General features: G+C 36.4%; 1 protein-coding gene across 1 annotated transcript in view; it reads left to right on the top strand.

The window, feature by feature from the left end:
- The window catches only part of FAM19A2 (family with sequence similarity 19 (chemokine (C-C motif)-like), member A2), a 49,575-nt gene that overhangs the window by 18,490 nt on the left and 3,309 nt on the right, over window positions 1-27,776 (top strand). Inside the window, exons 2-4 of the mRNA XM_010182713.1 lie at window positions 9,509-9,661; window positions 10,705-10,829; window positions 24,161-24,404. Of these exons, the coding sequence (XP_010181015.1) occupies window positions 9,509-9,661; window positions 10,705-10,829; window positions 24,161-24,172 (290 nt within the window). The 3' untranslated portion in view covers window positions 24,173-24,404. The remainder of the gene's footprint in view (window positions 1-9,508; window positions 9,662-10,704; window positions 10,830-24,160; window positions 24,405-27,776) is intronic.

Consider the following 27,776-nt stretch of genomic DNA (forward strand, 5'->3'; position numbering starts at 1 on the left):
CTCCTGCTCATCTGCTCCACTGCTCAGCAAACGGAGTGACCACCCTGGCACCTGCAGCAGTGGGCAGTGAGAGACTGGGCAGGTTGGTTGCAGCTAGGCAGCTGAGCTTGTTGTGAGGAGTGGGTGAATGTGAAGTAGTTTCTTCTACTCCTCTTCCAGGAAGTGAATATGTCTCGAATGGTCACTGCTTGTGATCTTGTCTCTGAACCCTCTGTGGTTTCATGAGCCTAGTGATCATCTGGTTTCAAAATTGAAGCCAGGACCTAGGGAGGGTGACACCCTAGGTTGAGAGGGGGCTATATGAAGAAAAGGAAATTATCTTTCAGGCTACCTGAAAATTAGTTGTGTTTTGAGTTCCTGTGTCTTTGCCTAAAAGTTTGACCTGAAGGCACCATTTGTAGCCGTTGCCGTAAAAAGGCTCTGAGTTTTGTGAGTGAGGAGATAAGCTTATTTGAGTAAGACTGGCTCACTCCTGCCAAAGGTCTGATTGAATGAAATTAGCCTCAGTGAGGCCAGGAGAAATAAAGTCAGATGGCTGCAAGCTCTGCAGGTCCAAGAGATCCTACATGAAGTACTCCATCTGTGGTTTTATGTTTGTAAAGATTGTGTGACCAACTGGGACCATGCCAGTTTGCTGCGTTATTCCAACTCAGTCCTTCAGTCCATTTCAGTGCATAAGTTTTGCTATGGGAATATCTGAGGTTTGATCTCACAGGTTCATTAATGAGCTCTTCTTGGGGGGGATGCTTACATTGTAGTTTTCCTTGATTTTTTTCCAAAAGGGAAAAAGTCTTCCCACACAGATGGCTATAACTAGTGGCTGGCAGACAAGCTGATGGATGAGATTTTTCTTTGGCACTGTGTAGAAAAATATGCTTGGCAATGTGACTGTGGCAAAACATTCATTAGCTAGGTTTTTAAAGGCTACCAGAGATACTGTCTGTGTAGTGTTGTCATGTGAACTCTGCTTACCATCCTGCACCAAAGGGCACTAACCAGGTTAATTGCATGGTAGAGGCAGGCCAATGAGAGGAGCTGGGCTAACGTCTGCAGAATAAACACTTATCAAGAATTATTCTTGCTATTTTAAAATAGTTCTCTCAGGAAAGAAAACACCATATTGAATCCAAGAAGCCTGGGAAAGGCTGCAGTTAGCAGGATCTTTTGTGTTGTGTTGCCTACAGGTGGCACTGCAAAAATAAACAGTCCAAGCAGTTAGGGGTTTTTTTAAACAATTCACCTACAGCCTGTCCCAAGATGCAAGTGACATCACAGTAAAAGAGAAATGAAAAGTCATGCTGTGCTTTTAAGCTAAACTGATGTAAGTACTTTCCACTGGTGTAAGTATGTAGAGCGTAGTGGGTGATCTGACTAGCTGGACCTTTTCTGTGCCCAAGGTGACAAAGTGACTTTTAATAGCTATTGCTGAGGTGCAAGGCATGGAAATGTGAATGCAGTAAATAGGACCTCAAAGCCCTGTCAATACGGTGTGTTTGTAGGGATTTAGGAAATATTTACATGGGAAGAAGTTGTCCATATATTTAGCATTACCCCAGACAAGAAAAAAAGAGGGCTGTATGGCCTCTGGTGTGGGATGGACTGCTCTCATCAAACAGGGCAGCTCTTCTGCTTGACTCACTGCAGTGTTTTGGCATGTGCCTCTCTACGGCTATTGGTCTGCTGATCTAGAATGTAACCTGCCTAATATAAGAGAATTATTCTGACAGTCTGTACATTTCTTAGAAGCAAAGGTCAAGGGTTAAACATGATTTTGCCAAATGCTGCCTCTGTCTTCCTTGCTTATTTTTTTATTTCCAAAAGGTTTCTGATTCTTACACCTGTTAAAGGTTGGTGAATACAGTAGCTGAGTAGATGTGAGGCTGCTGTGGCTCATTATTGCCAGGTTCTGCCAATGGTGAGGCTTAGCATGTGAGTTCTTTAGGGACATATAGGTAAACACATAGGCACATAAGCTCACACACACACTGTACACACAGAGCTGGCCACACAGATCAATGCAGACAAAACAAAACGCCTTTGCTGGCACCTATGTTAACGCACACAGCAATCATACAGCAGATGACCCAATCCTTTTCCTCTTCTGCTAGTGGAGGGACATACATACATATAGAACCACACAAAATGGATTACTCCAATAGCTGGTCTTAGACACTCAGCCTGATTGGTAGCTGATCCGAGATGCCTTCATATTGCCCATTGCTTCCACTTGAATTCAGGAGTCTGTGCGGTTTGGGATCCCATGCTGTTTGCCAGTAATCAGATCTCTTAACTTATCACCAACTAGTCAGGCTTAAATTTCCCTAGCATTCACATATAGCCACTCAGAGAAAAGAGTTCACCTAAAAAAAAGATAGAAATGGGATTTAATGAGAATGTAGGATAGTTTACAGTGCTTGAGCACAAGGCTCAGCCAGCCAAGTGTACTGATCAGTTGCTGTTTATCCTTCACTGGCCCCTCTTATCCTGTCCCCTTTGTTCACTCATGCTTGCTCCTCCCCAGTCCACTCTGACCCACTCCCATTACCTGCAGGTGGTCCTTCCACTAAACAACCCACGATGAGTCTCACACATTTCTATAAAATGTCTGATAGCCAATTTTACACAATCTCAAAATTCTGTTCTCTTTTCCCCTGATAACAGGTCCTAAACTCCTCTATGCAATAACTCACTTTCGTCTGCAAGGCTTTCTAGAGAGGCAATTTCTTGTGTTGACTCATCTTGGTGGGTTTCCCATGAAGCCCAGGGGCTGATCGTGTCCCATGAATGTTTTTTGGTCAGGGTGCTCTGTTGGTGCTCATTAGCATCCTGGGGCTCCTCTGGACACCCAGAGTCTTCGTGTTTAGCCAAGGGCCATGCTAAGGTGAGGGTCATCTGGCATATCCTCAGTTCTAGGTTTTTGGAAAGGGATCATCAAGAGACTTAGAGAGCAGCTTCTTGCTACAGAAAATTCTGCCTTTAAAAGTAAAAATTGGTAATTTGTTTTTAATTGAACTATGTGAATGTTTCAAATGTGTGTGGCATCAATGGAATAGCTAGCAAAAGAAGTTAAGTAGCCACATGAAATGTAATGATAGTGTAGAATAAGATAGCACAAAATTATAATTTTGTCCTGCTGATCCTATAGCGCAACTCCATGTGTTATCTGGAAAATAAAGCAGCATGAGTGCCTTTCCTGAAATGCACCACAACTGTGGCGTGCTTCATTGTCACCACTGAGGACAAAAGAATTACTGCTGTGTCTGTAATTAATTTTTCAGTTCACTGAAAAAAAAAAATCAAGTAAGTTTTTTTCCAAATAAAAGAAACATTTTTGCTTTGTTTTGATAATTTTTACTGTTTTAAAGATCTTTTGTTTGTGATAGTAACAAAAAAAATAAAAAAAATACTAAAAACATGCAGAAACAATTTTTTTTTGCCCCCTCTGAGGATGCCTACTTCTAGGTTCAATATGTAACCAAATTTTACTATATTTCAAAAATAGTTACACTGCTTGGATACTGTACTTCTAGTAAATGAACTGTTCAATGAAAAACACATGACAACTCTAATGATGGTTTAAAGTATGATTTAATAATCTCAATTCATCATACTTTTCAGCCACATATCTATACTGTATGTCATCATTTGCTCAGTCACTGTAATAGGTGCTACGTATGCAATCATCAGAATAAATATCTCAGTGGCAAATCCAGATAGCATCATAGAATCACTTAGGTTGGAAAAGACCTTTAAGATCGTCAAGTCCAACCGTTAACCTAACACTGCCAAGTCCACCATTAAACCATGTCCCTAAACGCCACATCTATGTGTCTTTTTTTTAATTACCTCCAAGGATGGGGATTCCACCACATCCTAGGGCAGCCTGTTCTGGTTCTTGACAACCCTTTCAATGTCACTTTTATTGACAATAAAAAAATTTAAGTCCATCATTGTAATTCTGATCAAAAACTACTGATCAAACCAAAGTTATTGGTTTGAAAGGGTTTTGAATTCGATCTTTAAAGATAATGTTCAGTAAGGTTCCTGTCAATGTGTATCTATCAGTTCTTCTTCGGGAGTCAGTGGCTTGCTGCATGCCAGAGGTAACATGACTTGTATGGGAGACTCCTCTGCTTTTCCTGATTTCTGTGCTGTCAGTTATCCCTCTGGCCCTTGAAGCTGAAAGAGAGGTGTGCCTTGTTTTGTGTTAACATAAGCAAGCTGAAAATTGTGTTCTCAGAACCTTGTCTGCTTTTTTGACAATTAAACTGAATAGATAACTTGAAGATTTTACCTCTAACAAAAAGCTTCACTTTGCTTGCCTTCTTAGATCACACAATTGCAACAATATGACCACCAATGTTGACAGAACATGAAAAAAAAAATTTTTTTTTTTTTTTCAGCTTTTAGGTGGATACAACAGAACATATTGAAAAAGATTGACATTAATTGAATTAAGGAAGTGGACGATATATTTCTTTTCATATATCTTTGTCTGATGTTTAAAGAAAAAAAGCTTAGATGGAAATTCCGTTACTAACACTTATTAAACTATTGAAAATAATCTAGCAATACTGTGTGTTTCTGCATTTTTGTGTGTGTGAGATTTTGCAAGTTTATTTGCATGCTTCCTATCTACAGTGACACACTGAGACTGATATGGCATACTGAAATTGCTGAAGTGTAGCAGAAAGATAACCTATATTTGTTTTCATGTCAATCAGTATGAAAAAAGCAAATAGACTATGTGAACAAGAAAACCCACTTTTTTCTGGTAATTTAAGAGTAAGATAGTGATTTAGAGCCTAATCTGGGAAATGATACATTACAACCACTAATCTTATTTCTTTTTCTGGTATGAGTAACCCCCTCTCACACACTTCTTTGAATACTATGGTGTAGAACAGTAACTGATCACTCAGGGAAATAGATGAAGCAGGTTTATAATCTGCTGAAATATTGTTTGTTTTGTCTTGCAGATGGTTATTAAAAAACTAGTTCCATTATTGTCCTTAATGCAATTACTCATGTGGATATTGTTTACATGAATAAAGACTACTTAAGAGCCTACTTTGAAAGACTAAGTCACCATAGTATTTCATATAGGACATCTTCCTAAGTATACCTAAAATGACAAAAAGGCTGAAGTTTGTATAACATTAGATGTGATTTGGTTTGAAACTCATGGCTAAAAGTAATTTCCATTCCTCTCGTTATTGCTGATCTGTTACTTCTTGTTTCAACTAAAGCTTTGTTTTTTTGTGAAGAGCTTTAAAAAACACACAGATACAGGCAAACAAAGCTTTGCACACTTTCCGTAGTCTCTTTGACCTCAGAGGAATTACTTGCATTGGAATAAAATAAGATACATTTATTCCTTGTACGAGTACAGAACTGCAGTGCTTGTAAGCCGATAGAGGAACTGGTTTCTGCAGAAGGAGGTAATCACGCATCTGTGACTGCCTGCTCCTGCCACTTCCCTATGGCTCTAACTGCTTCTCACTAGTCTCTGCACCCAGTTGTAGAAGCTAAACTGGTAGAGGAATAATTCTACAAAAAACGGGATGTTTCTCTTCCAGTCTAAATCCCTGGCTTACCATTGTCACCATCAAATAACAGTGATCATGCAAGCAAGGGAGTGTGGGAAAAGGGACAAGGGATCTTATTTTTCTTCTGGTAGCTGTTAATCATTAGATGAGTTCAGCTGTGTCACCCAGTTTTGCCAGTGTCTGCAGCAACCATGTAATAGAGTCTTTTTTATGGTCTTTTTTTTTTCACTGTTTGTACTATGGCTACTGCAATGATGGAGAACCTGAGGACAGAAACAAACCACGACATTATTTAATCTAGTCCATGGCAACATGATTTCTTTCTCTTTTTTAATGGCTGATGTATATGCTAATGCATGACCTGTGCAACTTTCAGGAAAGAAAAGATTCAAATGGCCAAGCAGATTGGTCTGAACATGAATTGAACATGAATGTTTAAGTGGCAAGGTTAGGAAATGTTGACCATAATGAACAGTGGAAATCAGAAGACTTTCCTTGATTTAATGTTAAGTTTGTGTATAACAATGCATCTGTACTAAATACATTATATTAATTTTAATGAATTGCAAAATAATAGTCTTGAACTAAGTAACTTGCCTTCTCGCCTGGAACAAACTTCCCTCAGGAGTAGAGGAGTAAGGACCAGAAGCAGTGTGTAAATATGACTGAAATGCCATTCATCTGAAGTAAAGAAATGTAAAGTTGCCATGAAGGAACAAGAACAGGTAGAATTTATATATATTTAAAGGTCTTTGATGTGTATGTTTAAACATACTTTTTAAGCTCATTCAAGTTTATGTAAAATGAGGAATAATAATTACTTAGCTTTAGCATTTCCAGAAGCATAAATGTGAACACCTAAGTTTTTGGTGTACCAATATTATACTAATTTATGAGATAGCCATTGATGATTTCACTACATGAAATATGCTATCAAAGTGGCAGGTTAATTACAAGATATATCGTTAATGGTTGAAATATGGTTATGTCTGTTTTCCAAGTTATGCTCTCATAATACAGTGTTACATCTGGAACATAATATATACATATATAATATTATGAATAATCATCAGCAAAACTTCACAGTCTGTACACCTAAATATTTCTGAGACTTCACATTGATTTCAGGAAGGATTACTTGCAGTAGCAGAGCATGCAGGACTGACTGTTTGCAGTGGTTTTGAATAATGAATTTCTGTAGGATTCCAGAAATGACATTCAGTTCCTCAAACATTTTCTGCAAAGCAAGCAGTGTACTTTGAAGTCTGTGCTAGAACAAGAAGAAACAAAACCAAAATGTGAATCTCCTAAAGTACTATCCTCCTTTTGCAGAATGGTTCAGTGGCTTAATGAGATTAATTTATATTAGGTTGAGGGAAATCCTCTATCTACTGTGTAGTGGCATTTTCAATGTTTGAAATAGCTTTGTAAACTTTTCTAGGTTGTTTTTGGTTTATATCTATAAAATTTCAAAGCAGGTTGTTAGATTCCCCAAATACTATCAATAGTATGTGCTTATTTTTTGTTCTCCCCATTTTTCACATAACTTTTCACCCTTTGAAATACTTTTCTGTATTGTACATGAATGTTACCATTTCATTTAACTGCACTCTTTTTCCATAAAAGTCTTGAAATGCATGATGTTCTTACCCTAAGTACTACAAAACAAGTCTTTCAAAAGTTTTGTTTCAGGATGAACATTTCCCTCACAGAATTTTACAACAGCACTTTTAACTGGCTTCCATTCCAGATGGCTATTGGTGCATATGGTACTTTATTTTCTCTTAGCAGGTATATTATGACATTTCTGGTAGAGCTGTGTAAAGCTATTTAGCAAACGAGTGAGGAGACAAAATTTCAAGATCAGTGATACACATCAGAACACAAATAAGGGCTGAAACTAATATAGTGAAAACTAAGTGGGACAAAGTTCATAGCCTACCACTACATTTACTTCTGTTTGTGGATTCAATGTCTGGGCTTCTTGTGTATCTTTCATAAAATATAAGTTAGGGAATTTGTGTTAGCATGTGTGGGTATAAGATGTGTAATTGCCTATGAAAATAAAAATTAATGTGAACTTACAAAAGTAGCATGTATTTGTTCTACTATGTGTTGTACATTCAGAATATATTGTAGAAGAATTTTTAACCATATTCATAACTCAAAAAACCTTATAACCATTTTACTAAGATAAATGAATATATTTATTTAAATTGTTTTATTGGCATATATACAAGTGAAATTGTTTGGAAAATAATTAAAAGTAATTTTCAGAGCAGATTCTGCTGGTAGCTGCAAAAATATTTGCTCATCATCTAAGGTATGAAAATAACTGAGAATGTAACTTTCACACAGGTAGTATGAGTTGCTTTCCTCATCCTCTATTGAATTAAAAGTAGTAAACAGTTAAAAAACAAATAAAAGCTTTTTTATGCAAAAAATACTTTTTTCTCTAGTTTTCTGATTGATATGTAACATTTTAGCATAAAAAAATGTGATGGATCATGGATTAAGTTTTCACGTTGTGTTATAACGTTCCAGCTGTAGTGCAGCATATGACGTGACAGATTATAATCTCACCTGATGTAGTATGTACAATACAGTAAGTGACAACAAAGATCACAGACTGTTCAGTGAACTTTGTTCTACTGGAAAACACATATTGCCCACATGAAATGTTTAGTAGTTCATGTTTTGTTGATGAAGACTCAATTTAATTGCTGCCTGTGGCTTCTGGCTTTAGGCAAGTTCTTGGGGTCCATAGCCTACATCAAATTTGTTTTCTTTCCTCAGGCCTTTTAGGAGCTGATATTGAGCAATAACAACTGAGTGGATCCAGAGATCAATGTTGGGCTCCTGAAAGCCTGTTAGTAGGGCTTTCTCCTGGAAGCTCTTGTTTATTTTTTGCCATTAGGGATATAAAAGGTAGCTAAACAGCAGCAGAAATACAGGACTTTGGGGTACTGTTAAAACACATATTGCCCTGCATAATTAATATTCCTTCCTGTATGAGATTGTAGGTCAATACCAGCAAAAAGTTCAGATTTTTGTTTCTCTTCCTTCTGATGGAAATGAACTATCCCCAGAAATACCTGGTCTTATATCAGTAACCACTGAAAGTTCAGTTAAAATTACTTTTCCTGAACTCCATATCCTTTGGTAAGTGGCTGCTGGACCAGAAAGTGTAGTTTGGTAGCTAACCTCTTACCAAATTGGTCCTTTCATAGAACTCCAGTATCATGATTCTGGTGATCAGTTAGAGCAGCATGGGTAGGGGTGATGGGTAACGAATTTTGTCCTGTTGCCCTCTGTCTTTGAAAAATTTGGATCGTCATGTTACCAGACTTATTTTGCAGTGCCAGACAGAGAGATTTAAAATGTGATTCCTTTGTAGATTTTATTTCTGGGTTTTGTTTGAGGGCTGTCCTTGTATCCTGCCAATTCTTCTCTGTCCATCTGTAGGAAGGTTTTGAGGTATCATATAAAAAACTGTATCTGCCATGGACATAAGGTCTGGAGACGTACATTCTGAAAACATATGCATCTATGGATATTTTAACATTGATGCACTTTCATTTCAAAGTTTCTCCCTTAGGGAAAAGAAAAAAAAATCTTGGTAGAGATACACAGCTGTTTAAGGGAGTACAGAAATTAATATAGTTTGTAGATTAGTTTTATAATGTTTCTGCTCCCTGCTTCACTGGAACAGTTCCATATGCAGCCTTCTCCAATTGTTCTTCTTTAGCCAGTGTTTTCTGCCTGAGATAGTTACACTACATTTAGAAAAGAAATCAACTTTACATTCTAGTGTAAGTACCATTGTAATTCTAGTTTCATGCATGGCAGACTGCCTTACAGAGTCAAGTCTAATGCATTTCTAATTAAAAAAAACAAACCCAAACTGTATGATGCTACCTTGCAATGTTATCAAATTGCTCATCTTCTTATTTTCACAGCTCACCATGTTAAAACTGGGACCTGTGAAGTGGTGGCACTCCACAGATGTTGCAATAAGAACAAGATAGAAGAAAGATCACAGACAGTGAAGTGCTCCTGCTTCCCTGGGCAGGTAGCAGGTACCACTCGGGCAGCTCCTTCATGTGTTGATGGTGCGACTACTCTATTGCTTTCTTTCGTTGCATGTTCCTGGGGGTTTTGGGTGGCTTAATGTCATCAGTGAGGACCACTTCATTACAGTTAACTATTTAAAATAAGAGTAGGAAGGCTTCTGCATTTTGAAGGGCATGCCCAAGGTGAATGGAAGGAAGATGGGAAAAATAAATTTTTTGCTATTACACTGTGGAAATGCTAAGCAAAATTATTAGATGCCTGTGAATGAGACCTCTTGAGAAGCTAAATTTGATCCAACTAGCAGAGTGCTTTAAGAGTTGCATGAAATTCACCTAATTAAAAATGTTTATGCAAAATCTACATAAGCATATCATTTTCATGTGCTGCAGTCTTACATTTTCTTTGTATATTTATATTTATCATACAGGTACAAACAAGCAAACAGAACACAGTTCTGGCTCTTTTTTTAGTCTTTTTAGACCAAAACTGTTTTTCCTATTCATGGTGCAATATTAATGTTTTACTTAACAAATCTGGCACAGGCTCATGTTTTATTTGGGAAAATATTAGCTGGTTTTTCATGTCTCTTTCTCTGAAAGTGGAGTAGGATGGATTCACTCTTTACATGATCTCTTTACTGTTGATATGTTGTTGGCTGTCAGAGAAGCTGTAAATATGTCAACATTGGGGAATAAATTTAATCAGGCTATGCTAGACTATATAGTAGATCAGGCAAAAAGTACTAACTCAAAAGAAGAGATTCTACTTAAAACTTTGAAATCTGGCTAAGCAAGAAAAAATGAGGGTTGGAAGGAAAGACTGTGAAATTAGTTCATGAACTTCAGTAAATTAGAAAAAACCCCAACCCCACAGTAAAGAGATTGACTTTGAAGCATAGCACCTTGTGCAATTTGAGACCTACTTTCTTATGAAGGTTCTACTTACTGTCTGAAAATTACAGACTAGCTGTCAGTCATTGATTTCTAATATTTTCCTGGGAAATAAAAGAAATGTTGTAACATAATACCATAATAAAGTGTCCATTTCAACTGCATGCAAATATGTTTGTTTTCTCTTGTAGCATCAATAGTGGAGCAGAAATGGTGGTGCCACATGCAGCCATGTCTTGAAGGGGAGGAATGTAAAGTTCTTCCAGATCGTAAGGGATGGAGCTGTTCTTCTGGGAATAAAGTGAAAACAACTAGGGTAGGTATGATACCAACCTTACATGTTACCAACAGGTTAAAAAAAAAAAAAGTGCACAGGAAATTGGGTGCACATAGAAGACATCAGTTGACAAGACTGAAGAAGTGTGGGAAGAGTCATTTGGCTTCCTGGTTCCGCACACTTTTCTCAGCATACTTTGCAATTGCTTGTACATGGTAAGCAGTGTGCCAGACCTTCTCAGGTAAGCAGTGAGATAGTAGAGTTGATCCCTTTTTCATCTACCAGTAATGATCAAATGTATTACAGTCTGATATGTATTTCTCTCTGAAATCAGTTGCACAAAGTCTATATACCCTGCTAAGCTCTTCATTCACAGGATGGCAAACAAGGGCATTTTTATCAATAACATGGAATTAAAATGTTTCTACATAGACACTGCTGAGTACGGTAAGCATTCAATGTGTCATTACAGTATGACCTTCTGGTTTGTTCTGTCTTGTATGACTGGGATTTACTACAAAATTTTGACAGTTTCAGTGAGTTCCTATTCTCTGTTTGCCACTTTTTATATTATTGGTTCAAAATTACATTAACAGAAATATATCTAAAATTTGTCATATACAGTGTCTGAAAACCAAGTAAACCTGCTAACTTTTCAGCTTTTTAGTGGCTAACAGAAACAGAAGAATAACAAAATCTTCAGATAAGCATGAAGCACTCAAACTTCCTATAACTACAGTGTTGTATCTCTGTAGGGTTAATACAGTTCTTTATCAACATAAAACAGATTAAAATGCACTCTGAAGACTCACATGTATGTGTGTATGCATAAACACCTTCACCTCGACACCCCGACACATATTGATGACTGGTTTTGCTTGTACGTATTTGGTAATTGTTTGTAGTGTCAGCCCATAATTTGCTAGTGTGGTATTTATGCAGGTCTTTGCATGTCCATGTAATTTGAAATCTTCCTTGCACTAAATTTCTGGTACATCTTGGTTGTAGTGACATGTAGTGTGCACTGACTCAGTTATATTCCTTCTGTTCCACAGAGAGCTCAACATGTCTCAGTTTCTGTATATATGTCTGAAAAACATTTTGACATTCTTTGAAGGAGGGATGCTTCCTAAATATTTGATATAACATTGCTCCTGAATCCTCTTTCAAATGTGTTTCTTCTGAAGCCAAAGTTGCTGGAATGCTGCCCCCACTTAACTTTGTACATGTCAGTGAAAGTCTGATTTTATGCATGTAAAATGTATGTGCGTATATAGCCAAAACAAACTAGATAGAATTTAGGAATAGGAATAGGAAAAGAATTATATATGTGTGTTTTGAAATTTGTCCTGCTGCCACTACTACTGCATGGCACTATTAGTGTTAAGGAACGCATGCCATTTTATATTTAATGTGAGTGTTTAACAAGCAGTAAGTAAAAATGTGGGTCGGGATTACACTTTTGTAGGAAAAAAGAGGTCACAAAAGGGGGAGATACCAATTACAATTGCCTTGAGGAAGAACATTTTGTCAAAAATAGGTTTTTCTACATTTGTCAAGGTTATGAAGTTCAATCCACCGTTAGGTGCAGAAGCCCAAGGTTCTTGTCCTGAAGGCCGTATGCTTCTGTTCCAGTCCTGTATATCTGGGTTTTTGCAGAAGTTGGCCTTTTCTTGTTCTCCATTGATGGTGGCAATCCTCAGGACTCATTTTCTACCTCTTCAGAAGTGAAGCTATGAAAAAGCCAATGCTTATTTATTTGCTGTCATACACACTGGTTCAGTACAACAGCTACCGTAACCTGCTTGCAGACCTACCACCACTAAAAGGAAAATACTAATCCCCTTAAAACTCCTGCTATTTGTTCTGCCTTCTAGTTTGTTCAGATAGGATATGTTGCCTCTATTTCCTTCATTTCCCACACAGCTGCAAAGCTGTTTTGAGACAACAGAAAACTTGGATTCAGATTTCTGACTAAAAGTTGGTCTAAGTCATTGAAACCAAGTGGCAGGGGAATGAAGGCCTCTGTATTTCCTGATGCAAGGGACTGAGATTTTAACAGAAATCATTCTGATGCCCTCAAAAATATACATTGCTATTGGAAATGTGAGTGATTCTTTGTATTAAGAGAGTAGCTTATTATCAAAAAGCAAGTACTTTTCCCTAATATTTAGTGACTATGATATTTTTGTATCTCCTCTTTCTGCTATAGTCTATAAAGAAAAGGCAAAAGTCTAAAGTGCTCTGTGGTTCCAAAATCTCCCTTTTTGAGAAAAATGTAAAGCACTGTACAGAGAGTCAGTATTAAGAAATCACGAATCATAAGTTTCTGATTGTCGAATGAAACAGCCCATGTGTAATTATCCCATGTATAATGTAAAAGAAACAAAGTGAACTGAACAGCTTGGGTGATTTAAGTGTACTGCAGAAAAGGCTTTCCTGAAAGTCCTAAGAAAGTCTGTATTCACCTCCAAACGTTTTCTATAAGTTTGCCTCCTTCATATGCAGAGAAACCCAATTAACCACTGAAGTATTACCTTCTCTTCTACAGGATACCAAGTTCAAAAGCAGCACTTATGTTTCCACATCTCAAGCTGTTAATATTTAAACATTAGGTTAGAGATAAAACCAGTGGAGGAAGAAGGTATTTTCTAGTCCATCTGTGTTAGTATATTTAATCACATTGTTGTAAAAAGTGATTATACCAACCTCTTGATACTTAATGATATCAGTCACTAAGCAAAAAGACCAAGTGAATAATGGGAGAAAACGAAATTGATTTTTAAAAGTGTGGTCTACTTGTGGTTTTGCATTTTGTTCAGATATGGGGATCTAATAATGTAATACATGATAATGAATTAGAAATAGCATGAATGTTATGGTACTCAGAATTCAAATGTTAAGAAAAGTCAGATGGAAATTATTTACTTTCAGAATGCAAAAATAGGTGTTATGGAAAGATTAAACTGTTTTTCCTAATTTGTCTGCATATTAGTGGGAGAGGGCTGACATAAGGATTTAGCCATGGAAAAGGAATGAATACAGGTGGAAAAGTGTATGTGAATAAGCCGAGTACTGAGTTAATTTGTGCTGGTTTAAGATTGGCTATTTTGTGTCTACGTAGCCTGCAGGAGGGGAAGGGGAGAAAAGGCAATGGCAATTTATCTAAAGCAGTAATTTTTTACTTCATACAAAGAAATGCGTGTGTGCATTCCTGAACATTATATCACAACAAAAGAGGGTGTTCAGAATGACATTAGGATAATTATGAAATGATTATGTGCATGGCTGAGATTTACCAGGCACATTGTGGCATTCTCCTCCAGACTGCGAAACTGTCATGAGGGAAAGAAATTGAATTTCTTTCTGTATGTCTAGACTCGATGTTGTGATAAATAAACATAAAAATATTGTCACATTGCCCTCTTTAAATGATGACAAAAGTGTTTAAAAAAATGGGAAAATCAAATTTTTTCTCACCTTTGAAATATACTTTCTTCTTACAGCCTTTTTCTTATATAATTATGTTTATTCAAAAAGCTGTCTTGGTTGTGATTCCTTTTCCTTTTTTGAAAAATAAAGAAAAAGTATAAAACAGGAATTTTCCCATCAGTTGAAAACTATAAAATACAGCAGTATTATGGATAAAATTGACAACATCATTTAAAAAATGCTATGAGTTTGTATTAAACAAAGGAGCCTTTTACAAAGACTGGAAAATAACATTTTGCAGTCAGATAAGAGCTGAGGACAAACCATTTAATATTTCTCCCAGTTATGGGATGTATTCCACACCAGGCGATTAGGGGTGTGGATAGGGGGTTTTCAAGGGCAGATTCAGATGCTAGGCTCTACTTATATTTTTTAAGAACAGTACATTGCCTGTTATCCTTATAATAGAGACTGACTTTAATTAAGAGCACCAGAAGCTGCATGTAACCTATATGAAAGTGCATGCTGCAATGCCTTCTGGAGTCCTGGTTCCCCAGGTGTCCACCCTGGGGAAGTAGGGCATCCTGGGACTCATCTTGAGATCCTGGAGCTGCAAAGTGTGCACTTGTGCCTGGGAGTGGAGAAGTGTTCCTGGCCAGATATTTTATGAAGATGTAGAGAAATATGCATTGATATTTTTCATATAGAGTAGAGTAGAGTAGAGTAGAATAGAATAGAATAGAATAGAATAGAATAGAATAGAATAGAATAGAATAGAATAGAATAATTTGGTTGGAAGCAGCCTGCAAGGATCATCTAGTCAAACTTCCTGAACAATTCAGGGCTGACCAAGTTAAAGCATGTTATTAAGGGCATTGTCCAAATGCCTTTTAAACACTGATACACTTGTTGCATTGACCACCTCTCTAACTATTCCAGTGCTTGGCCATCCTCCGTAAAGAAATCCTTCCTTAATGGCCAGTCTAAACCTCCCCAGTGCAGCTTGGGACTATTCTGCAGTAATTAAGCAGTACCTTGTCTTTAAGCTTTTAGTTTGATTTGGTAGAACTGCTTGTGGAATAAGGCATAATTTAAGTACTAAGTTCTGGTTAAAATATGTGGAGTGGAATTTACTGGAATTTGCTTGGGCTAGGACTTTCTAGAGTGAGAAGACTAGACTAAGCTCTAGGCTGACTTTTTAGTATTGGAGAGAATTGTTCAATTCAAGAGAACAATTAATTTTATCCTAAGATAAGCCAACTGAATTGTCTTCCAGAGATGCTTACATCTCCCTAATAACTCTAAAGGAAATCTGTGATGACTAGCTTAGTGGCTAACATTTAGATACTTAATGTTGAATAGGAAGATACTGGCTCACAGACTTTACTCTCTTTGACGTGGTCTTCAGTAGGAAAATGATCAAAAAATCCCCTTCGTTCTTTGTCAGTTTGTGAACTTTAGACTTTGACCTCTATAAAATGCAATGTAATATAAGAGAAGTTTCAAAAATGTGTATGTTCTGAGGATGCAGAGCTATGATCTAAATTGGTGAATCATACTATGATGAGCAACAAGTCCAGTATCTTTTATTCAGCAAAAATTGGCAACCTGTGCCTGTCTTTTTAGAATTGACTTGTTGGTATAGTACCAACAATACTAATACTAATACTAATACTAATACTAATACTAATACTAATACTAATACTAATACTAATAAATACTAATACTAACAGAATAAATTTAAAAATATGTAATGCATAGCAACTATTGATTATTAACCTCTGAAAATCTCTAGAACATGAAAGAGAACAACATTTTTCCTATAAACAAGTGACTGTTTTAGTATTTTGAGATCAGTCATAAAGGGCTATCTTTTGGAAATGAGCATCCACCTTCTGGAATAGCTGAACATCCAAACTTTTATGAGAGGCAGAAGGAACTGCAATTGTCAGTCTAAGAACTGGCTATTATTTTTATTATGTGGGGGAAAGCACACTGCAGAACAGAAAGGAATCAATATCTAATATATTACTATGTAACTATATGCCAAATCAGCATTAGAAATAGAATACTGGAAAGAAATAAAATAAATATTACAAGGATGGAGAGAAATAAAAAAGAAATATTGCAGGGCCAAAAATAAATCCATATTGAGTATATTTATCTACATTCGAAATCCAAATCTGCCTTCTAAATCAATACCAGAGACAACTAGTGTGAAAAGAACAGAAATATTGCCAGGATGAAGACAAATCCATACTGAGGCTGTTTATCTACATTCCAAAACAATATTGGAGAGAGCCTGAAGTGAGATATTTGTAATATTCCATTTAATCTAACTTTACATTATGGCATCCAGAGTTTAAAAGAAACTAAAAATTGAATAACATTCTTGCAAGAAGCAAAAGTGTACCATCCAAACACACCAACTGGTTGCATATGAAGCCAAATGGTGTTCAGTACATTCACTCCACTACTCTGAATCAATACAGTTCTGCTGCTATCTATAAATACTGCTTACATTTTAACCCTCTCTCCTCTTTCTCACTTGCAGATGCTGGATTGTTTCTAAATTAATTACAGCTGCTGAAAAGAGAGGCAGTAATTTTGTTTATGTTTCCACTTATAAAATATGCTGTTCATAACCCTTTCAGCACAAGGAATAAAAGGAACTTTGTTAGATGCCTTTACACAGTAAAGCTTTGCAGTGGGTTACTGAGATTCCCAGTATCAGGAAGCAGCATTAGTGGTGACTCAACTACTACCAGTGCTGCCATAACCACTGCTTGAGTAAGATAACATATTGCAAGAGAGCTAAAATGTGTCCCTGGATATGAGAAGGAAAATGGCATTTTTCTTGTAACTGAGCCTGACATCAGTGTTAGCAATGCAGCTGCGTTAGTTGTTAATCTGTGCTTCTCCACATAAGCAACAGATACATAGGCTCTTTAAGCAGCAGCAGAGGGAAAATATAGAACAATTTTTACTGTTTTTTCTGCTGAAGTTGAAAAGAAATATTGCCATTGTGGTAGCCTCTTCTTCCACATCTTTATTCCCCTACCTTCTCCAGGCTTTTCAAAAAACAGCAGTAGTAGCAAAAGGTAATTAGAAAAAGCAAAAATTAATCATACAGATATTGTGTGTAGATTATTTTAGGATGTTTCCGATAGGACAGAGGTTTGGTACTTGTGGTCTGTCAGTGCTAACAAGGCAATGCATTTCTCACATGACATTTTTTCCATTTAAAACTGCTACTAACTTCCATCACACAAAACAATTTGCCTTTTGCTTTGACTACTGTGAAATGTGTAATACTTACAGAATAAATCAATAACCTGACATGCATCAGTAGTAAATAATGACAGGAAGTGCTTTTTCTGATGTTATTTAATTTATGAATATATTAAGAAATAACCTTACTGTAAAACTTCTCTTTTCCACTGCCTCCCTTCAAAGCCTCTGTCTATAGACTTCTTATCTTCTACCTTAATTTCAGATGAAGATTTATAGGAATAATATGCTTATATACAGTGACTAGAAATACCTTGTGGTTCATAGAAAGGATGTAATTACAGTATAAATAAGTGCACAGACTGTAGCAAAATATTGCCCATGAAAGGGAGTGATTGCACTTGTGACAGCCCCTTTGTTGCTATGGTATCTCTTTCCATGCCTTTGGCTAATCTGTCACTAGGAGAAATTTGCAGCTGTCTCAGCATGTTTCTTATTGCTAACTCAGAGACCCACTGTATGTAATCTTTCATTAAAACAGCAATAAATTGTATGTATACATTTTCCTAAAAATACATATAAGTTTCTGAGGGCAAATGAGCTGATAACGGAAATAGGATGACATTTTCTGGGGTCAAGCTATCTTTTTGTATTAGTAATTACTGGTTTGACCTAGCATCATAATTCTTTCATATCAAAGCTCTGTTTTTTTATAGGGCACCTAAATACTAATCTTTTGGGACACTTGGACATTTTGATGAAAATAATTAGCATTTCCAGCCAACACATGTTACAAGGAATCATCAGTATTCAGAGCTATTCAATTCACTGAGTTTCTTAAAAATAGCTGCTATATACCAAATCACCTTTAATGTCAAGTTGGCATGCCTATTTCTACCCTATGAAAAGGTTCCTGTTGCAAGTCTACATTTGACATAAATTTAGGCCTACAGCTTGATGATGTTCATTTGTAGGTCACAGAAATCTAGACAAGTCCTAATCCTTTCTCCAAGTGCAAACGCACTTAAAACTTCCCACAAAACACAAGTTATGGTAAAACAGATTAAAGGAAGAAGTGCTGTGGTGTGAAATGTCATAAGCAAAGTCATAGACTGAAGGGTCAGTAAGACTTGTTGGGCAGATGAAGAGAATCCAAACCTTCAACACCCAAGACATTTTCAGTCTCAAATTTTGTTTAATTATGTTCTGACTTTGAGTCCTGTGGATACTCATATTAAGAACTGAAAGTGAGGAACATCAAAAGAGAGCATGGGTTGAAGGCAATTTTCATAGATACAGATTTTTTTGAAAGAGGGAGCCTGTTAATGCATTACTTAAAAGAAAATAGTTTCTAGAAACAGAGCAGTATTTCTTTTATTAGCAGCTTTTGGCTAGAAGGTTTGCAATTTTTCCTTATTTTTTTCAATCCCTTGCTGTGTATCCTTGTGAAAACAGTCTTGTCTCTAGCTATTCCAAAGGGTTACTCAGGATTTTTTGTGAGCAAACACAGTGTACAAATCATGAGAAATGAAATCTCTTGCAATCTTGTAATCACACTCACAATGTTAATAATATATGCTGTGGTTTATACATTTTTATGATGGAATAGTTTTTCCTAAGGTAAGACTTCCATAGGAAAGCATCATTTTAGTTTCTGCAGAAGCCGAAAATTGACAATTACTCTGAAATCAAAGGAAAGTATTTCTGCAATATTTAAAGAAAAATGCAAATGTATTTCAGTTGCATGTCATTAATTAACTAATCAGTGATTTTTGCACGCATTACTTTCTTTCACGTTGGAATCCTCTACTCCATCAGTCCAGCCAAGAGGTTTTCTGCCTTTGTCCCAAAGGATTCAACTTGTGATTTATTTTTCTTTCTTTTCTGTTTTTCCCCAATTTGTCCTTTGCTGACATGCTTGAGGTATTGACCTCATGTCTGAAGAATAATTTTCTGCCTCTGTGATGGAAAATAAGAATGAGTTCTGAAGGCTGTATGTAAAACACTGGTTTTCTCCACTTGTCCACAAAGTGGAAAATTCCTGACACCGAAATCAAAGATGTTTCCACTCTCATTTGCAGCTCCATTCTGCCAGTCTCTTTGTGCTTTCACAACTGTGCAAGAAGGGTCTTTGAATATCTAGCAGTCCTTTTTAGTTTTCCTGGAAAATCTTTGTCAGCTTCTACTACCTCACAAGTTACCATGTGGGAAGATGATATTCAAATGCCAGTATCGTGAGTCATTCTAGCATGCTCTAAAACTAGTGCTTTTACCTTGTCTGACCCTCCTTTGCAGTCTGTAAGTGCTTCTTTGGATCATTTCTGCAAGTCAGAAACGATGCATTTCAGCTCAGAGGGACTGGAGTGTTCTGAAACCTCACATTACCTACTACCTAAATAGCTGGAGGCAGAACTCTTGCCCCTTTCTGTGGGTATTTTGCACAGGCTTCAAAAACTGTGCATCACTGCTTACTTGCAGAACCAATGTAAGGGCGTGGAAAAGTGGCCCCCAACTGTCCAAAAGGTATTATATCCATTTCTCCAAAATCCCCATACCTTGCAGTATTTCCTTACTCATTAGGACCGTTTGTAGAAAACCTTAGTAGTACTGCCCTGTCACAGCTCTGCTTTTTTACCTTGTAATAGGTAAGAAAGGATATGGATAATAATCAATATCAAGTGGAGAAAGTCAGTGGAGAAAGTCAGTCATATAGAGTGTTATGCACAGTCACCATTGGAGGAGTGGACAACTCTTAAACCAGTTGAAGTCAAATTACTCAGATATTATTGCCTTGCAAAGCAAAGTGAGCATGGCTGTAAATCTTACTTATTTCTCCATAAGAATAATGAAGATAGTCCTGTCCTGTCTTAGAACTGTTCAAAATGAAGAAAAAATGTATTTCAGGCAAGAATAAGTGGAAGATTGATGTCTAGGACTAAATTAAAAAGATGAGAACCAACATTAAATTAACTTCCATAAGAATTTCAAAATTGTTCATTCTCTTTCATAGCTTGTAGTTTACTCCTTTTTCCACCTTGGTGAACACCGGGTTCATCATCATCACCAGGTTCACACTTTACTGCTGTGTATGGAGAAAAGACTCCAAAGGAAATTATATGCTCTGCAAAATTGACATTGAGCTTTCTTCTACTGCATTATTAGCATACACAGATGATTCCTTCTCAGATCTTACAGTCCTGACTATCGTTAATCCCCTTCCAAATCTGCAGTGAGAAACATCATAGAGTTCTGAAGTGGAGATTCTGGGTGAAGCTACAAAATACCCAGTTCCCCATGACTTACTTGTATGATATGACCTGTAGAATTATATTGGCAAGACCTCTAAAAGCAGAAGTGAACACAAGTGTGTCTCCAGTTTATGAAGATGGATATGATCTCAAGGAAACAAGGGATTGTGTCTAACTAAAAAGTGTCTACAAACTCAGTAGTAATAGAAGATTTGATAATTTTAATGGAGCTGCATATTTTAAAAGGTCCAAAACAGCTTTGCCTTCTCAGGGTCCAGACTGCCAGAAAATATCTTACTGGTGCCAGCCAGAAGAACAAAACCTTGTTCCTTCATCTTGAACCCAAGCTTTGTGGCTCAGAAACATGTCCCTGCCAAAAGATGACTGAAGGACTTTACCTCTGCTTGTGCTGTTACCAATGCAGGCAAATGCACTGAAAAATCAGAGTAGTTGTCGTCCTAGAATTCTGAGATCCTTTTCCTGCACATTTTTTGGAGTGACCATGAAAAACAAGAGCATAGCAAATTTATGATCTTGAGGGCATCATTCTAATTCCAGTTGTTAATAATTATTCAACATTTTTAAAGTATGAAGACGGAACAGGAGACTTTCTCCTAGAATGCAACTTGGCAGTTTTGAAGCTGATTATTTGCAAGGCGAATTTCTTTTTGGAGGGTCATTCAAGAAGTTACCAGAGTCCTTTTTCTCTCTCTTGACCTTAAAGCATGTAATTGGTACTTACATTCCTGATATTTGAAGGCAACAACCTCTTCAAAGCCTTTTGGTCTTTCCTTCACTACTTGAGATTTTAGAATACTAGTGTCTAATTGTGATTATCTACTCTGATTCATTCATACTTACCTTTGTCTTGTGTCACATACTAGTCAGAGGATAATGAGAAGATGCAGATGTGAAGACAACTGGCCAGATTCTTTAAGAAAGATAAATTCAATTGAATACCAAAGCAGGTTCTTAGTTAAATTTTTAGAATTCATTTTTTTGTTTGACAGAATACATCTTTTCTGTATACTGTGAAGTTCAAAAAAGTATCAAGATGATCCCCAGTACAGAGAAGATATAGGAAGTCATAACTTTCACCTGGAAATCTCCATAATCCTCAAGCAAGACGACATTTCTAATTAGTTCAAGAATGATGCTGATAACGTGCATTAGTTTGTCATGGGTCAGGGAAAATGCCAGGGAAAGGCATCAATGCCATCATTATCTGGATATCTGGAATTAATACCAGTGTTTTATGCTATCTTGTTCCGAGAATGCCCCAGGAACTTATGACCATAACATGTAAAAAGCGCAAGAGAAAGACAGTGAAATTTTATCGTCTACATGCAACTTCAAGCATGGATGGTTGATATGCTCTCTGTTTTGTGTTTAATTTGTTTACTTATTAAATTGACACTACTAGTTTCTCTTTTCCTTTGTTTTTTCTCTGATGACCAAGATAACTACAACTATTAGTTGTGAATCAACAACCATTATCTTGACTACTTTTTAGTGAACCCGACTTTATCTATTTTTCACTGGGCAGTGAGGAATCCTTCTAATTGTTCATCTATGACATCTTTTAGGTGAAAAGCCCTTGAGTCTTCCTTTTTGCTGGTTCTATTAAGCACTGAGACAGGATGACAGGGATTCTTCTGACATCCTTGAAATCTGCCACCTTTCTTCTGTTTCTTATCTGTATTAGAGTGATGGTGTGATGGGTATTCATACTGGAGAAAGTTAAAATTAATTTACCTTAAAATAATTTTATATTCTCTAAATGGGTACCCACTACTCTGTCAGCACCCACTACTTTGGCTAAGATCTCTCTAAGCATGGGAAAGTCTTTTCTTCAGGTGGAGATTCTAAATGGATGAAAAAGAGAGAAAAATGATCGAAAGGTTTCAAGTTTATGCTGACTCATTGTCTTTTAAACATTTTTTTTTCCTGCCTGGATATTGCTCTGCTGTTTTCTAACTTGTTTTTTAGTTGTCTTATATTCCCTCAGCTGTGGCAGTAATCCTGGAGCCAAATGTGAGTGCACTACCTCAAAGTGCCAGCAGAGGGAGCTGGTAAGCAAAATCACCAGAGGAATCTCTGAAGCTTGGGACAAAGGCAGAAAACACATCAGTACTGCACTAGCAGAACAGCAGGTACCCTCATAGAGAAGATAAAATTACAGGTAAGGAAATAATTTACATTTCTACTTTGATCTCCTCCAGATGACTTGTTAATCTCTATTCAAAATCCCAGAAAAAAAATAGCACACTATAAACATCTGAAGAAGAAAAAAATATCAAATATGATTAATTTAGACTACCTGTTTTTATAGTGGGGATAATTCGAAGTTCAGTCTTATAAAATTTCTGAAAAAATATATTAAAAGATGAAAAACTATTATACCTATTAGGCAATTTAAAATCTCATCCTAGTTTTAAAACAAGGCAACAAGGCTGGGTTTTTTTCTTTTCTTTTTCATTTTTAGAATATTAAACTCAGGAAACTACTTGTTGTAAGTTTTCCTTTCTAATCAAGAACAACAGTAGATTTTTCTTTAGGTAAGTGAGGTCAGGTAAAGCCAAAGACAGACGAACTCTGTTCCTATCCCTCTTGATTCTATTATGCTTCAGTTTCCTCATCTTTAAAAAGGAAGGATGTTGTTTTTATGTCCAACTTAAGACAACTAGATGGAATAAATGATGTAAAAGAAAATAAAATTGCATTTATTTGATTAATTGTCTTGCAGTCTTTTGTGCCGCCATGCTGCAGTCCCACTGTGGAGTTGCGATCACCACAAAAACCTCAAGAGGATATATCCTTGTCTGAATTGCTACATTTATTATCTGTTACAGAAAGTAAAATAAGGTTTAAGTCTTCATTTAATATAAAACTGTTGTCTGTAAATGAAAAACTACTAACCATAGAAATGACTGTAAGCAGATCTCTCCTCAGAATGCTCACATTTTTCAAACTTTAAACTTTTGATTGTTTGCTTGTTTGTTTGGGTTTTTAAACTTTAAACATATGGGAAGAACACACTCAAATCTTTCATTTAGAAGGAATTGTATTCTGATTTCATGGCTCTTTTCTGTACCACAGGTCTATCCATGGACTTATTTTCAAAGAACTTTTCAGTTACTGTTTTATCATAGTTAAAGATTGCTGATAAACTTACAAAAATTAGTGCTATCTATCAGTTTCTGTTGGTTTTTTGGTGACAATCAATGAATATTAACTTCAGTATGTTTAAACATTTCCTTCGGGGTTACTGTTATTGCTTGGGGATGTTTTTGAGACCATACTCATGCACTAAAAGAAGTTGCTCTGATTCTGAAGTATGTTTTTTCCTGTAATTTCATACTTTTCCTTGTAAGTTAAAGAAAATTCCATCTATCCCAGTTTTGTTTTCTGCAACTAATTCCATAAGAGTGTAGTGCTTGACATGTGTTTGTTTCTTAGGCAAACGTGTAAAACTCCTCAAGTCCGAATGGAGAAGTAGAGAAAGGAGGTTTCTGCTGTGCCTGATGACAATTTTTGATTTTTCCACACACACAAAATATTCTGGCTCCACGTTGGAGCACTAGTTGTGATGAATCCTAGTCTTGGTCGGATTCTAAGGAAGGGCCAGAACGTTCGTTGAGGAATAAAGAGTCAAACCTCTCCAGAAAATGTGTTCCAGCCCTGGTTTATTACAGAGCAGCAGGTGTGTACAAATACAGGTTTAAACAGTATTAACAGGATTTGTTGTACCTTACTTCTCATTGTAGTTGCTTAGTTTGCTGCAGATGCCCAGGAATTTTGGCTTATTTGAGCGGAGCTTCAGGAGGGTGGTTGGACATTGCACTCCTAACCAGCCCCAGCATGTCAGTCAGATGCTTCTGGGAGCCTTTAAACATCTTTCTTCACTCACTCTCCTTTCAAAATGAACTTAAGTTACTCACTGTCATGGGAAAGCAACAGGTGCTCTGGAGATGGGAACAGTGCTTAAAAAGGGAGTACGTCTTGCTACATTCAGTCAGATGTTGCTTTGTTGTTGAAAGCTCAGCATCCCATACTGGATTGCTTAAAACTCAGAAATAGTTGGAAAAGCTGTATTTACACTACATAGATGTTGTCTGTTTAATGTTAAAATAATGTTTAAATGAAGAACTCTGACATTTTCAGAAATGTATGCCATGTTCTTAAGTATTTTTCCTTTACCTATTTTTCTAGTCCTAACTTTAAGATTATTTGAAGCAAGTGAAACGCTCAATTTACATATGAAAGGTTTCCAAACACTCTTAGTTTTAATTACAGTTTTTAACACTTATTGTCTAGGTCTTCATTTTAACACCAAAAGCATCCCGCTGAAATCATTAAAAGCAGTGGGAAAACATAAAATACAGAATTATATTTCAAATGCTATTGCGTGAAATGACTTTCCAACTTGTTTATTTCTTTCTAATGGGAGGTCCTAAGTACAAGAATTATCACAAATGCAATTCTCATTAGTCACAGTGAGATAAAAGTATGAAAGAATTAAAAGCTTTAGAGTCTGGTAGTTATCAAAGACATTTGAAACTTTCGAGCCATTTAAGTGTACTGGGAAATGTTCTGTTTAATTAATAAAATGAGCTAGAGATGTTTGCCGAAGGACAGACCTGAGGACCTAGAATTATAAATTGCTCCAGTGCAGTTTAGACTAACACTTTTTATACCATGGTGCCTAAAATAAAGTTAAGGGAAAAATTCAATGCTCTTCAGTCTTGATATTAAATGTGAGGTAGGGCCAAAGCTTTATGAGGAGGAATGAAACATATGAAGTCTTGAAAAAAAGGTCTATCGATACGTAACCCTTACTGAAGGCAAATGAATCCATAGAGCTGTCATTAAATGTCTGTTTTTCAAACTCGTCACAAATCACTCATATTTTGTCTTTTGTCATTAGCCCAAATCAAATAGAGGACTGTGATTTTGAAACAAGAGCCTGTTTTGTAACTCACAGTTCTCTGCTGCAGTTACTTTATCAAGCATACCCTTGAAATGTGATTGAATCACCTTAACATTTCTCGGACTTTTGAAATGTTTCCTTGTGCCCCCAGAAACCTAGCTACTTAGCATGAACATCCAAATCCACACCTATCTACTGTTTAGTGCATATGGATATAAGTGCCCTATTACAAAAAGGTCTGTAACAGCTCTTTTTGCCCAGCTTCCCCACTCCTTTGGAAAATAAATTACAGGATTCTCAAACTATGAAGCAATAGCAAGCCTGTCCTTTGTTAACGTTTGCAAAGTACTTCTGAGTATCACTGGTACAAGGTAGTAGTATTAGATCAAAAGTACCTTCCAGGCTTACAAATTGAACTGTTTCAGTGAATGAATATGCACAAGTTGCAATGCGAACTGTCATTTGCTTTCATAAGCCACATATGAATGAGAGTGCATGGCTAACACACTAGATGGATTTTGAAGTTCCAGGAAATAGCATGCTTCCATCTGTTAAAAAGATCCATTTCCAATCTCAACCTCATTTGTAGAGGTCATAAGAAGAAAAAAATGCATTGGCAGACATTTGTTGCTGGTTGTATGGGCCCTTCTGTTTCTGTATTGTAAAATTCGTATTAGGCTTTCACTATCAAAACAAAGTATTATATATATATAATGGAAAAATATGACTGGTATAGCCCTCTTCAAGGCCATTCCTTACTAGGAAATGTGTGGCTAAAGAATAATTTTGTTGACTTTGTCTTTTGTTTTGTTTTGTTCTGTTGTGCTTGACTTTGCAAACTCAAGAGTCTGTTTTTAATATGGATTTTTTGTATGGTTTGCCATAAACATAGGATGAAATTGAAAGGGTTGCCAGTCAAAAGTTTAGTACTGTATAAGCTATATTATGAGATCTTCCAGCACACACTGGTTTCAGTATACGGTATTTTGTTATCTGCTTTCTTCTAACATTATTAAATAATAGTTAATTACATGCCTTATTTGCATGTACGAACTATACTGTAGGTAGCAAATAATTAATGATACATTTATTGCTCTGAAGAAACAGATTTGTACTATACCTAATTGTGATCCTGTAACTTTGATGCTTAGATGCATGAGAATATTCACTCAGCCTTTCTTTACATCCTATACATCCTTGATTTTCCTCCCTCTTCTAAGGCAGAATGAAGGTTTAAGTAAAAGTATCAGGCTGGGGTTTTTATTGGGAATCTATTCTCTTGGAATAGATGGTGTTATCGGCTGTATTCATCAGCTGTGGGGATTTCACAAGCAATGACATTTTTCACCCATTGTCAGCAACATTGGAATGGAGGCTATCCAGAAAATCTCTTGAGCTGGTAGCTTTTCTAATGCACTGCTTCTGAGGTTTTCTCATCTCTGGTCCATTCTGTGTTACCCTCGCAGAAGTGCTCTACCCAAAGGCTGATCTGGTTTGAACATTTAGTGAGCGGAAGAAATGTGGAAAACTTCAGTTGCATTTAATTATATATTGTTGTTTTTAAATAAAACAAGTGATTTCACATACAATTACAGCCAATTTACAGCAACCACTCACTAATATAAATTAAAAAAGTATGCAACTGCAGACTAATTATACTTTAATTGCATATTTAGTACTAGAAAGTGAAGAGAGTCTAATGCATTGTATTTATGATATAAAAACCATGTGAACAAAATGTATTAGCATAAGGGGAATAATTATGTTCCAAGAATGAGCAAATTAATTCAGATCAACACCTAGGATGCTAAAGGTTTTATGTCCTTTTTTTCCATTCATATTGTTAAACAACAGCAAACTTAATTTCCCATACACATTAATTATTAACTGAAAAATTGATTACACTTGATTTGCACCCATTCAGTTTGTTACTGTTCTCTTAGGATTTTAAAGATCAGACACATCATTCCCCTTTTCCTATAAAGACTTTTGGCATAATACCTTTCTTCCCAGCCACTCAAACAAACAGCTTTTACTTTACCTAAAATTAAGTATTTCTGGGAATACTATCACTAGATATTAGCTAAAATTTCACTGCTTCACTATGAAATTGCCCTCAGCCTCTGAGAGATCTTTTCTTTCCCT

The sequence above is a fragment of the Mesitornis unicolor genome, unplaced genomic scaffold (genome assembly GCF_000695765.1).
Source record: "Mesitornis unicolor isolate BGI_N332 unplaced genomic scaffold, ASM69576v1 scaffold5964, whole genome shotgun sequence".
NCBI classification, from domain to species: domain Eukaryota; kingdom Metazoa; phylum Chordata; class Aves; order Mesitornithiformes; family Mesitornithidae; genus Mesitornis; species Mesitornis unicolor.